Here is a 12,617-nt window from a genome sequence, read left to right as displayed (position 1 = left end):
GAAGGAAGATGGGGCAATCTACTTCCTTAGTGATACTGCGTTGGAAACCCAAGGAGGGGTCGCTATGAGTTGGGTCCAACTTGACGGCACATAACAACGTAGATTGCCCAACCTTCCTTCCAAGGAGTGGCTGGTGGATTTGAATCACCATCCTTCTGGTTAGCATTCAAATGCCTTAGGCACTATGCCACCAGAGCCCCCTTACTTATATGTGTGTGTGTGTGCGTGTGTATGTGTATGTAATGTACCATGTTATTATTTTCAATGTTTTTTGGGTGTACAATATAGTGAACCTAATTATGTTCACCATGTTGTGCAACTATTACCCATTGTCAGTTTTTGCATCACTATAAACAGAAACTTAATGCTTCCTAGCAATGACTCCTTTCCCCCTCTCTCCTCCCCTGGTAACCACTAATAAACATTGGTCTCCATATATTTGCCTATTCTTGTTACCTCATGTAAGTGGGATCATACAGTATTTTTCCTTTTGTGACTGACCTATTTTACTGAGCATGATGTGGTTCATCCATGCACTAGCATGTGAGGCCTTCTAGAAAGGCCTCTTGTTTGGCTCTGCCCTCTCAGTCCAGGAGAGTCCCGCCTCCTTTCTCTTTTCCTTTTCCTGGCTCATATCTGACTGCTCTGAGAGAGCAGAGAGCCATGAGCCCAAGCCTTCTTTCTACCTTTTCTCATCTTCGCTAAGACTTCCTGTTCTGTTTGCTCACCTGAATTCAAAGTGACAGTTAAGTGCATCTCTAATCAGGTATTAGTAGGTGTCAGTGGATTACTGTGTAAAGGTTCTTTGGAAATACACTTGTGTTTTAGTTACCTATTATTTCATCTAAAGGAATAATTCTCCAGTGGTCAGACTTTAGCTAGGTCTAGTAGAAGACATTTTAGGTGAGTCACTCATCTGACAACCAGATATGTAGAGATGGGTGATGAATTGCTCTGGGTTACTATGAAGATGAAGTCCCTGGGTGGTGCAAACTGTTAACACACTTGATTACTAACCAAAAGGTTGAAGGTTTGATTCTACCAGAGGTGCCTTGGAAAAAGGGCCTGACAATCTACTTCCCCCAAATCAGCACATTTCTACTCTGACACCCTTGGGCCATGAGTTGAGGTCGATTCAATGGTAACTCTTTTTTTTTTTTTATACTATGAAGATATTGTCTCTTACATGGGGAAAGAACCATGGTGGTGCAGTGGTTAAGTGCTCAGCTGCTAACCAAAATATCAGTGATTTGAACCTACCAAATGCTCTAGGAAGAAAACACCTGGTGATCTGTACTTGGAAAGATTACAGCCTAAGAAACCCTGTAGGAGCAGTTCTACTCTGTCCTACGGAGGGGTTGCTATGAGTTGGAATTGACTAGATGGCAATAGGTTTTTTGTTTTGTCTTTTTTTGATATGGAAGAGCACATTACTCTCGCTTTCTATAATCAAGAATTGAAGTGACATATACATTAAAACTGGGGAGCTCTGGTAGCATAGTGGCTAAGGCACTTGACTGCTAACCAGAAGGCAGGCGGTTCAAACCCACCAGCCACTCCTTGGAAGGAAGGTTGGGCAATCCTACTTCCGTAGTGGTACTGCCTCGGAAACCCAAGGAGGGGTCGCTATGAGTCGGGGCCGACTCGACGGCAAACAACAACAACAACAACAACAACAATACATTAAAACTATTTGAACTGAGGAAAGATGAGTCATGTTTCAGCAGGTTCTTTGAAGCTATATCCATTTACCTAACTTTGAATGAGCACAGGAAGCCAGCCAAATATGAATGAACCCTTCCGACAGTTAGTGGTTGAATCTTCATAAGGTGGGAATGGCTGGTCATAGTGCATTAGATTAAATATTTTATAAAGAGTCACAGTCTAATATGCATTATTTACTGCTAAATGTCAGTATTAAGATGCCAGCATGGTAATCTGGAGTGTTTTCTCCTTTCTTGTTTTCCCTTTTGTCTCAGCTGGGCTTTGGATCTTTCTTGGGAATTATTGGCATCAATCTGGTGGAGAATAGAAGACAAATGGTAAGAAAATCCATCGTCTCTTTCAAATGTGAGGTGGGTAGGGAGTTTTAGCTCTTTGGGAAAGAATGTTACAGCTGTAGTGGGGGTTCCTAGGAAACTCCCATTCCATCTACTTTCAGGACCATTGCTTATGGATTCCCAGGCCATATTCTGCACACCCTAGACTCTAGGACTTAGCAGGTATGACTCACATCTTAGTCTAAATGAGCACCATCCCTGGGATTGTGTAGGTTACATCCTTACAACCTCACATGGTGGACCAAGCAGCTAAGATTGAGGGTTGGGGAGAAAAGATTAGGGGGTAGGGTAGGTTGGAGGAGGGGTGGCAAATTAAACCATGCTATATAAAGTTGAGGGAAAAAAAATGTAACTTAGCTCATCTCCTTTTTAAATCAATATCCCTAGAGTCTCCTATTACATTTGGGTTAAGTAAATGTTTAGGTCCTCTCAGACTGAGGAGAGGATAGATAAAAATGGAAAAATAGAAGGAAGTCCATAGTTCACAAGATCTTTGTAGAATGGAAATCTGTACCCAGTGCCTGTCATTAGGTAGGCAGTCAATGAAGATTTGTGGAGTGTATAAATAGTTATATTGATCAGTTTTAAAAACTAGTGTCTTTATTAATCATTTCAATTTAGAATCTTTTCTTTTTTAATGCAGTATCTGGAGAATATATCTATGAGTAAATAATGGACTTTTGCAAATTCAATACTGTGGTAGCCAGTATTGAATTTTTGTATCTCATCTCCAAATTATTATATCGAATTGTGTTAGTATTTCCAACTCTTACCTGCACTGGCTTGTTAATTTATCATCAGATTTGCAAGTAGCCTTGCCCTGGGTTTTTTAATTAGTTTGTGAAGCGCCTATAGTGGTTGAATCCCATACAGCTCATGATTATCCCTGTTTCTCCCCCTACCTGCACCTGAAAGGCAAGGCCCCAATAACTTAGCTGCTATTGTTTCTCATAACCCAGCATGAGATGGAGAAACCTATTGCTGCTTTTTATGTAAGCTGCACATATAAAACTAACCATGGAGTGGATGGTGCCTGATTGAATGAGGGTAGAGGGTTGAAGATGAGAAGATGATGGTTGTAAAGAGAAACTTGCATTCTGGTTAAATGAAAGGTTATGCCATGAATATTGAGAGACATGATGCACTACCAGGCAAACTGCCAGTCTCCTGCTGGTGGTTTAAGAGATGGACAGACAGGCCACCAATGCCTTTTCCTCCTCGCATCTCATTCTTAGTTGCAGGCCACCTGGCTTTGTGCATATCCTCTGTGACTCCTTTACATCATCCCTTACCCCCACCCCAACTCTCTCACCTAAGTCCTGTCTGTTCTTCCATTTGGCTGGCTTATAGCTGGAAGAGGTGGCTTCCTAGGGGCCCTCCCATCCCCTAATCAATCTCTTGTATCAGCTGTGTAACAAGGAGGTGAATGGAGGCTAAAGTTTAATTCTGGCCAGGCTACATCAAGCTGGAGAAGAGGGACCTTTTTCTTTCTTTCTTCTTCTTCTTCTTTTTTTTTTTTTTTAAAGTAATTTCTCTGTCAGAGAGCACTCCTGTTTTTGGAATTAAAACCAAAAACCAGTTGCTATTGAGTAAATACTGACTCATGGACACCTCATGTGTGTCAGAGTAGAACTGTGCTCCATAGGATTTTGTATGGCTGATTTTTCAGAAGTAGATCTCCAGGCCTTTCTTCCAAGGCCCCTCTGGATGGACTTGAATCTCCAGCCTTCTTGTTAGCAGCCAATCAGTGCTGTTTGCACCATCCAGAAGCTCTAGCTGTTCTTTTTTTTTTTTTTTTTAATTGTGATTTGGGTGAAGGTTTACGGAGCAAATTTACTTTCCATATAGTGGTTCACATATACTTTGTCTCATGACATTGACCACAGTTTACCACAATGCAACAGCTCCCCTCCCACTTCCTCCCCATAGTTACCTCTTCCCTGTGTCCATCCCTCCATGGACTCCTGCCCCCTGAGCTATCTCCCTGTGCATAAACAGCCCTTCTTTCTCCCATGATTGTTCTTTCCAAGGAGTGTATCTACTTGAGGTAAATGTTCAACTCATATGTCTGTCTTTTGTTTGGCTGGAAACCACAGATCTGAAGGGCAGCTAGGAGCCATAGTCTCAGTGGTTCCACCAGGCTCTATCAGACCAGCAAACCTGGTCACCCCCTTTTTTTTTCTCCAAATGATTTTGAGTTTTGTTCCACATTGTTCTCCCTCTCTATCAAGGATCTCCTACATAGATCCCCTTTCAAGTGGATGATAGTGGTAGCCAGGCACCATCTAGTTCTTCTGGTCTCATAGTCGTATAGGCTGCAGATCGGGTGGTATACCAATCACTAGGATTAATTGTTTCCATGAATTTTGGTTTTCTTCATTCTTCTTTGCTTTGGACGAGGAGAGACCTTTCGTTGCATCTAGATGGCAGAACTCTAGCTGTTCTTACCAAGGCTCCTTGTATGCCCTGCTCACTTGAATGGTATTTAAGAATTTATAGTGAAGAAAAATATTTTATTCCAGAATGCCTAAGGCATCTGACTGCTAATCAGAAGGCTGGGCATTCAAACTTACCAGCCACTCTGCAGAAGCAAAACGGGAATCTACTTCCATGAAGATTTACAATCTCAGAAACCCAAAGGGGGTCACTATGAGTTGGAATCTACTTGATGGCAGTGGGTTTGGTTTGTTTTGGTTTCAAACACATTAAATCTTAACTACCTCAGAAGGAGATAGCTAAGATTATACTAAAGTATGAGGGATTGGAATTGTTTTTTTTGGAAAAACCTGGTTTTGGCGAGAAGGGCTTCACACTGCATGAGGGTATTTTGCCATTTAACACCAATTTACCTTTTCAGCTGTGTCTCCTGTCCTATCTCTTCCCACACCTGTGTTCCTGCTCCACTCTGTTTCTCAGTTTCATATGGCAGAGCCAGCTGTCTTGCTTGATGTCTCTGCACACTATTATGGATTGAATTGTGCTCTTTGCAAAACATTAATTTAAAAAACAAACAAAAAAACCAAAAAACAACTTACTGCCATTGAGTTGGATCTGACTCATAGTGACTCCTCCTTGGGTTTCCAAGGCGATATCTTTATGGAAATAGATTGCCCAGTCTTCCTTCAGAGGAGTGGCTGGTGGGTTTGAACCACCAGCCTTCTGGTTAGCAGTCAAATGCCTTAGGCACTACACCATCAGAGCTTCTTTTCTACCTTGTAGGCATATGGATATTATCCTATTACTCTGGTGGTGTAGTGACTAAGACGTTTGACTGCTAACCAGAAGTCTGGAGGTTTAAACCCACCAGCCACCCCTCGGAAGGAAGGTTGGGCAATCTACTTCCGTAGAGTTACTGCCTTGGAAACCCAAGGAGGGGTCACTATGAGTCAGATCCGACTTGACGGCAGTGAGTTTTGCATTTGACAGAGTTGTACTTCAGGATAGATCTTGAAATGTTCTTTTTGACAATGAATGTGATGCCATTCGTCTTCAATTTGTTATTCCTGGCATAGTAGACCATATGATTGTCTGACTCAAAATGGCCAATACCAGTTCATTTCAGCTCACTAATGCCTCGGGTATTGATCTTTATGCATTACATTTCATGTTTGACAGCTTCCAATTTTCCTAGAGTCATACTTTGTACAGTCCATATTCTGATTCTTAATGAACGTTTGGAGCTGTTTCTTCTCATTTTATGTTGTGTCACATCAGCAAATGAAGGTTCTGAAAGCTTCACTCCATCCACATCATTAAGATCAACTCTACTTTGAGGAGGCAGCTCTTGACCAGTTGTATTTTGAGTGCCTTCTAACCTGAGGGGCTCATCTTCTGACAGTATATTAGACAATGTTCCACTGCTATTCATAAGGCTTTCAGTGGTCAATTTTTTAAGAAATGGATGACTTTGTCCTTCTTCTTAATCTTTCTAAGTCTGGAAGTTCTGTTGAAACCTGTCCACCATGGGTGACCGTGGTGGTATTTGAAATACCAGTGGCATAGCTTCTAGCTTCACAGCGACATACAAGCCACCACAGTATATGACAAACTAACAGACAAGTGGTAGAAGCAGGTAATAGGCTGTAAAAACTTCAGCTATGGAGAGAAGGATTTTATTACATACATCCAAATATATACGTATGCTTTTTTTCCCCTTGATTTCTTTTTATTTAATGTTTTTACTATGGAAAAGTTTAAACATATATAAGACTAGACAGAATAATATAATGAACCCCTATGTAGCCATGACCCCACTTTGTCAATTATCAACTAATGGACAATTTAGTTTCAACTTCCACTTACCTCTTCCCTTTCCATACTATTTTTGAACAAATCCAGACATTGCATCATTTCATCTGTAAATATTTCACTCTGTTCATTTAAAGGGATGAAATATCAAAAGCAAATCTAATCATTAGAAGTGATTCCACCATTATCACTGCCCATTATTATGTTAGTCTCCAGTGACATTCTAGGAATAACTCAAATTGAGCCAGCATTTGATACTTTTCTGTTGATGAATGAATTATCCTGCTCCTTACCCAAACAGACATATGAGTCATTGATTTCACTAATAGTTCTGTAATTTAGCATGGTCCTACAACATCAAGGATAGAAAAGTTAAGGGCCTAAAACATTCTGTTAACTGCTGATTTTTTTCCATTCAAAGGAGATCTTGTCCAGGCCAGCTGACATTGAAGGAGAAGTAGGAACCCAGAATCCTTCCCCCTTCCCATATACATAAAATGTACACAGGCATACACATAATGGAATCCTTGTAGGACATAATTTAAAATCCACTGGCCTAGAAGAACCAATGGGGCCAGTAAGAATTAACTTATTGAAACACGTTTTCTGCAGTAGATTAGGATATCAGGACTCTGTCTGTCTGATTTAGAGTGAACCTGTTTTTCCTGTTCCATTGAATGCTGTGGGAGAGATGGGTCTTGGTTGTCTTACTCCCCATCTCCCCTACTTAACTTATACTGCTTAGAGTCTTGACAACTTATAAATTTCATCAGGCTTATTGGGGAATGTCTGGCCTTTCATCTTCTTATATAGAAGCTAAGATGTCTTGCTACTACCAGGTTTGAGTTGGGTAGGGGCTTGAAACTTAGAGGAAAACAACTTAGCGGAAACTTAGAGGAAGACAACTCTATGCCTTCAGGTAGGGTAGAGATGGTATCTTCTTCCAAAAGCATGAGACTGGAAAGATATGCAGGTCTTCAGGAAGGGAACTCACCACCTTCCACAATGAAATCACACTTAAACCATAATGTGGGTGCTGGAGGGAGGCTATGCATATGGGTGACTGGACCTCATAGAGTGACTTCAGTTTCCTCTGAAATTCTCACTAATTATTGATGTCCAAGTGGGCACTCACAAGCCAGTTCAACCTTGCAATGACACAACTTCGCCACAGGTTAGGGAGTAACAAAAGGAACATGGACACAGAGAGGAACATGTAGCTATGGGTAATCATACTCACAAGGGATGGTCAGTTTATGCTCCAAATGTGGTCCTTCTGGCATCCCTTGCCCATGCTTGGTCTGTGTTTTCATGGCTGAGCTTTCTTTTCCTTAAAGCCCAGGATGCCTCTAAGAACTTTTGTACCCTTTTCTATTCCTGCCAAAGAGAAGAAGGTCCAGAGGAAAATGGGGAGTTTTGCTTTGGGCAGCCCAAGGTCGGTCCTCTTTTGTGAGGTACCACCGCTTTCCTGCCTGATAGATAGCACAGACAGGTGTGTATATGGAAGGTCTGGATGGGGGTGTTTCTGTGAGACCAGTCACCCCCTCCTCCTCAGCCTCCACAAGTCGATCAAATCAGAGTTTACAAGATATGCAATCATACAGCAGCATCAGGAGGAGGTAATTTCCATTACATTATGTGTCCAACCTGCTGTGAAAGGTTAAATCCTCCTTACAGCCTCTTCACTAGGTGGTCATCCAGCCTTTGCCTGAACACCTCCCCTGACCGGTGTGGTGGGAGCATGTTGAGGAGTAGTAACTAATATGTTTCTCTCTCATCCCTGCAATATATTCTTATTTCACCGTTCCTACATTCAAACTAGGAGCTCTGGTAGCGTAGTGCCTAAGACACTTGACTGCTAACCAGAAGGCTGGCAATTCAAACCCACCAGCCACTCCTCAGAAGGAAGATGGGGCAATCTACTTCTGTAGTAATACTGCCTCGGAAACCCAAGGAGGGGTCGCAATGAGTCTGGTCCAACTCGACGGCACATAACAACAACAACACATTCAAACTATTCAGTCCATGCCGAGGAGTGAGATGGGTCTATATATTGGAATGAAAGCTGAGATGGGTAGAGAATGCCAAGCACCTTCCTTCACTGCCTTCCCCCATGTTCTGGCTCTAAAGTGCTACCACATAAACCCTCCAGATGTTCCACTGATTTCAGGGAGAAGGGCGGGGTAGGGGTAGTGGTGGATAGAAGTGAAGTGAAGTGACTTGGAAAACCTAAACGTGCTCACATTCTCTTCCATCAGGCTAACTGGAGATTTGTGACAGAAACTAAGTTTAGTTATAGGGAAATTAAGTATCAGTTTTTAAGCACCTAATTGTGAAGTCTGGGAGAATTTAACCTGTCACTTAGGAAGCTCACTAAACAACTTTAATTATTTAAAAAGATCTTTATTCTGCTAAGGACAGCCTATCTTCTAATAGTTCTATCAGTTGGCAACATTTCACACCCCCAAACCAGGTAGAACTGGATCACCTGACCTATCACTTACCGTATGTGTGATCTTGGACTTGTTATTCTACCCAACAGAGACCAGTCTCCATCTCACGGGATTTTGATGAGGCTTAGGCCAGCTAAAAGGTCTCTGATCCACACCTACACATTTCTCTGTATCTGGATCCCCATTATTTCCTTTCTCTGAGATGCTAAAGACGTGGTGGTTTTCTCCTGTTTGAGGCAATCACTGGAAAGCAGGGGTTAATGATGGGCAGTCATCTTAATGATTCAGACCTGAGTTGCAAAGACACAGAAAAAGTATCAGTGCATCCCAACACAGCATGCTGTGCCCAGAGCATTGATTTCTCTGGCCCAGTACAGCTGCTCTGGGATAGAGATGTGCTGAGATACAGATGTGTCGTGATATTGATGGCTCATCGCACATCCTCACAAGGCAGCTGATTCTTTTGTCTGTCTCTTCCCTGAGGTTGTGAACTCCTGTGGGAGGGAGGTAGTCTTATAGTGAGTGACTCAATAAATGGGTGTTGATAGACTGGTGAGCATGAGAAAGCTCTTCCTCTCTCTAATTGATCTGCAGTCTGCCTGTCTGTAACTTTCACTTACTGATCCTGGTATCCATTGATTAGGTTGAGTATGTTAATGTGGGAGAATTTACATAGGCTGACAAATACTTTCCAGTTTATGCTTCCTGCAGCTACATGACCATCAAAGTGTTCTGTCTGAAATGAATGCCTGGAACTTTATTTTTGCTGCTACATAAGCCATGCTCACATGATGTCAGTTTGGAAAATTTCATCAGTTGTCTGGATGGGTCCAAATATCTTCAAATATGGATCAAATATCTCTTTAGAAAGAGCCCTAGGGATTATTTTCTGATGGAAAACTACCACTAGATCTGGTTTTGCTGCCACTCCACAGAAAATATTGTGTAACTGGAGCCTCAGGATCTGTGAGCAAATGCAGGTGCTCAGTGTGTATTTTCCATAGGAAAAAGAAATTACTGCTTCCACATCAAAGGAGTTGTAACTGCCTCCAACAATAACAAAGACAACCATCCATTTTGCTTAAAGGTCATTAGATCTTTCCTGAACTTTGCCACATATGAATTGTTATCATCCATCCATTTATCTCTTCAACAAACATCTAACAAGCACATGTTCTTGTGCAAGTCCTGTGTTAGGCAAAGGGTGTGGGAGGGTGGATACAGAAAAATCACAGGGGAACTCGAATCTCAAGAGTTTATACCCTAGTAGAAGAGTTTATACATGAGCGTAAAACATGACAAAATTACCTGGAGAATGAGGCCTGCATTGGGAAAGGCACGATAAAATCAGGAAGGATAGAAGGGGCCCTGGAAGGAGGCTATACCAAGACTGAGATGAAAATGTGGAAGCTCTTGGTGGGTAACTTACTAAAATGAAAGCAAGATAATCAATGGAACCTTGGCCCTTTAGAAGATTGCCATGGCATTTATGCTGCCTCTGAACTTGTCTTTTCCACTTGAGCCCTTTCATTGGATGGATAATGTGCCATGGGTGTTCTTTCTCAATTCATGGCACAATTTGCCTTCTCCCCGTGATAAAGGTCTTGCTTGATTTCATCTCTGCTTCCCAAGTTCATAAAACCATTAGGCCTCTTTATCTGCACATATCTCTTTCCATTTGTCCTTGACTCCCATTTCTATTTCAGCTGTCAGTTAAAATCATTCTTTGCCTCCATTCCCCATTTCTCTCCATTCTTTTTCTCTCTGTAGTTATAGGAAAATCATGCTATAGGCAACTGATTATCACAGGGGTGTCATTTTTATGCTGATGAGAATAATATCTAGTTGATTCGGTAACAATAAATTTTAATGACAAGGTAACCTAAGAACATATAAAACTGTTTTTGTCTCCACACATACAATCACAATTCTCCATTTTATTTTATAAGAAAGGTTTTACTTCCAATGTGTGTGGTTTGTTCTGAAATGGAGAGGGCAGGGGAAGAGGAGTGGTGAACCACTTTCAACTTTCTTTTACCATTAACTAGAATCTACAGCTTTATTCCTATCAAATATCCATTTAGCGTTTCAAGTCACAAAACACCACCTCATGGAAGAGACTGGAGAGATGATACCAGAAACAGGTTTTGTTTAATATTTTCTCCATTTTTTTCTCTGGGTGCAGAGGGAAAGGAATAAACATGTGATAAGAGCTTACTACTTGTGAAGATCAGGCTAGGTTGTTTCTAGTTTTCTCAATAGTTAAGTATTAATTTAAACTGAGAGCCCTCTTTACCTGCAGTAGTTAAAGGAAGATACACAAAGGAAGAAAGATACAAAGGGAGAAAGATTGGGGACTGGATTTCTTTAGATTCTGACGTATTTAGACTTGAACCCCAAACCAGTCTGTTATCAACTAACTATGTGACCTGGGCAAACTCAACAAATAATTGAATTGTCCAAATTAAGTACCTACTATGCACCAAATATTCTGTTAGGCAATACTGATGAATGCAAATTATTTAACTCTCAGACTCCATGTTTCCTTATATATAAGGATTAAATGAAGTTGTAGAGAATTTACGGGGTCTCTGTCTTTGAAGGTAGCTCTTATGGTCATTATTCTTTGTTGCTATTGAGTTGGCTCCAAATCATGGAGACCTTATGCACAACAGAACAAAGTGTTGTCCAGTCTTGTACCATCTTCATAATTATTGGTATGTTTGAGTTTTGTCAGACAGTGTTCTGTTATGATTCATAAGTTTTCCATTGACTAATTTTCAGAAAAAAATCACCAGGCCTTTCTTTCTAGTCTGTCTTAGTCTGCAAGCTCTATCCATGGGTGACCTTGCTGGTATTTTAAATACCAGTGGCATAGCTTTCAGTATCACAGCAACATACAAGTCATCACTGTATGACAAATTAGAGCTTCAAACCAGTTCAGTCATGGCTGATGCAGTGAAATAGGAACAGACCTCAATTTGTAAAATGTGAGTATACTGGAATGATAACCAGAATGGGGGAAAACAAAAACAAGTTGAAGCTTTGGAATGGGAGACTCAGAAGAGATAGAGTGAGCCCTTGCAGAAGCTTGATGGAGGAGGTTGGATTATTGCCGGGACTGTGCAGAGTGGCAGAGCTCTGGTAGCATAGTGCCTAAGGCACTTGACTGCTAACCAGGAGGCTGGCGGTTCAAACCCACCAGCCACTCCTTGGAAGGAAGGAAAGTTGGGCAATCTACGTCTGCAGTGATACCGCCTCGGAAGCCCAAGGAGGGGTTGCTATGAGTTGGGTCTGACTCGATGGCACGTAATAACAACAACAACAGTGTGCAGAGTGACACACATTCAGAGTGGTGTAGTCAGCTGCCATCTTTGAGTGGAGCACTGTTGTTCCTGATTCTGTTAGTCAAGAGATTTGGTTGCTATTGAGTGCGCATGCTGCTCTTGTTTTCTAAGAGGGATTTAAGTTTCTAGAAGGGTGTCAACCTGTAATTTTTCCTGTTCTGGTTATTGTTCTGGTACATCCACATTTTACAAATTTGAGTCCATTATTGTTTTGCTTCCTTAGCTGTAAGTTAGCCAGGAAGAACCAGTTCAAAGCCCTTGACTGACTGACAGATGGATAGTGCAGCACTTATTATTGCTGTTGTGTGCTGTCAGGTCAATTCCTATTCGTAGCAACCCTATAGGACAGAGTAGAACTGCCCCATAGATTTCCAAGACTGTAATCTTTATGGGAACAGATTGCCAGGCTCTTTTTCTCTTGTGGAGTCACTGGTGGGTTTGAAACACCAACCTTTTGGTTAGTAAGGAACAGTTAAACAGTGCACCATAAGGCTCTTTACTAGTATTAT

General features: G+C 41.5%; 1 protein-coding gene across 1 annotated transcript in view; it reads left to right on the top strand.

Moving 5' to 3' along the window:
• Positions 1 to 12,617, top strand: part of TMEM255B (transmembrane protein 255B) — a 226,715-nt gene that overhangs the window by 13,245 nt on the left and 200,853 nt on the right. The window contains exon 4 of the mRNA XM_007942404.1: positions 1,980 to 2,042. Within this exon, the coding sequence (XP_007940595.1) occupies positions 1,980 to 2,042 (63 nt within the window). The remainder of the gene's footprint in view (positions 1 to 1,979; positions 2,043 to 12,617) is intronic.

Source organism: Orycteropus afer, unplaced genomic scaffold (genome assembly GCF_000298275.1).
Source record: "Orycteropus afer afer isolate SDZICR_OR568_19922 unplaced genomic scaffold, OryAfe1.0 scaffold00089, whole genome shotgun sequence".
Classification (NCBI taxonomy): domain Eukaryota; kingdom Metazoa; phylum Chordata; class Mammalia; order Tubulidentata; family Orycteropodidae; genus Orycteropus; species Orycteropus afer.
The sequence above is the reverse complement of the archived record's forward strand: the minus strand, read 5'-3'. Positions and strand labels throughout refer to the sequence as shown.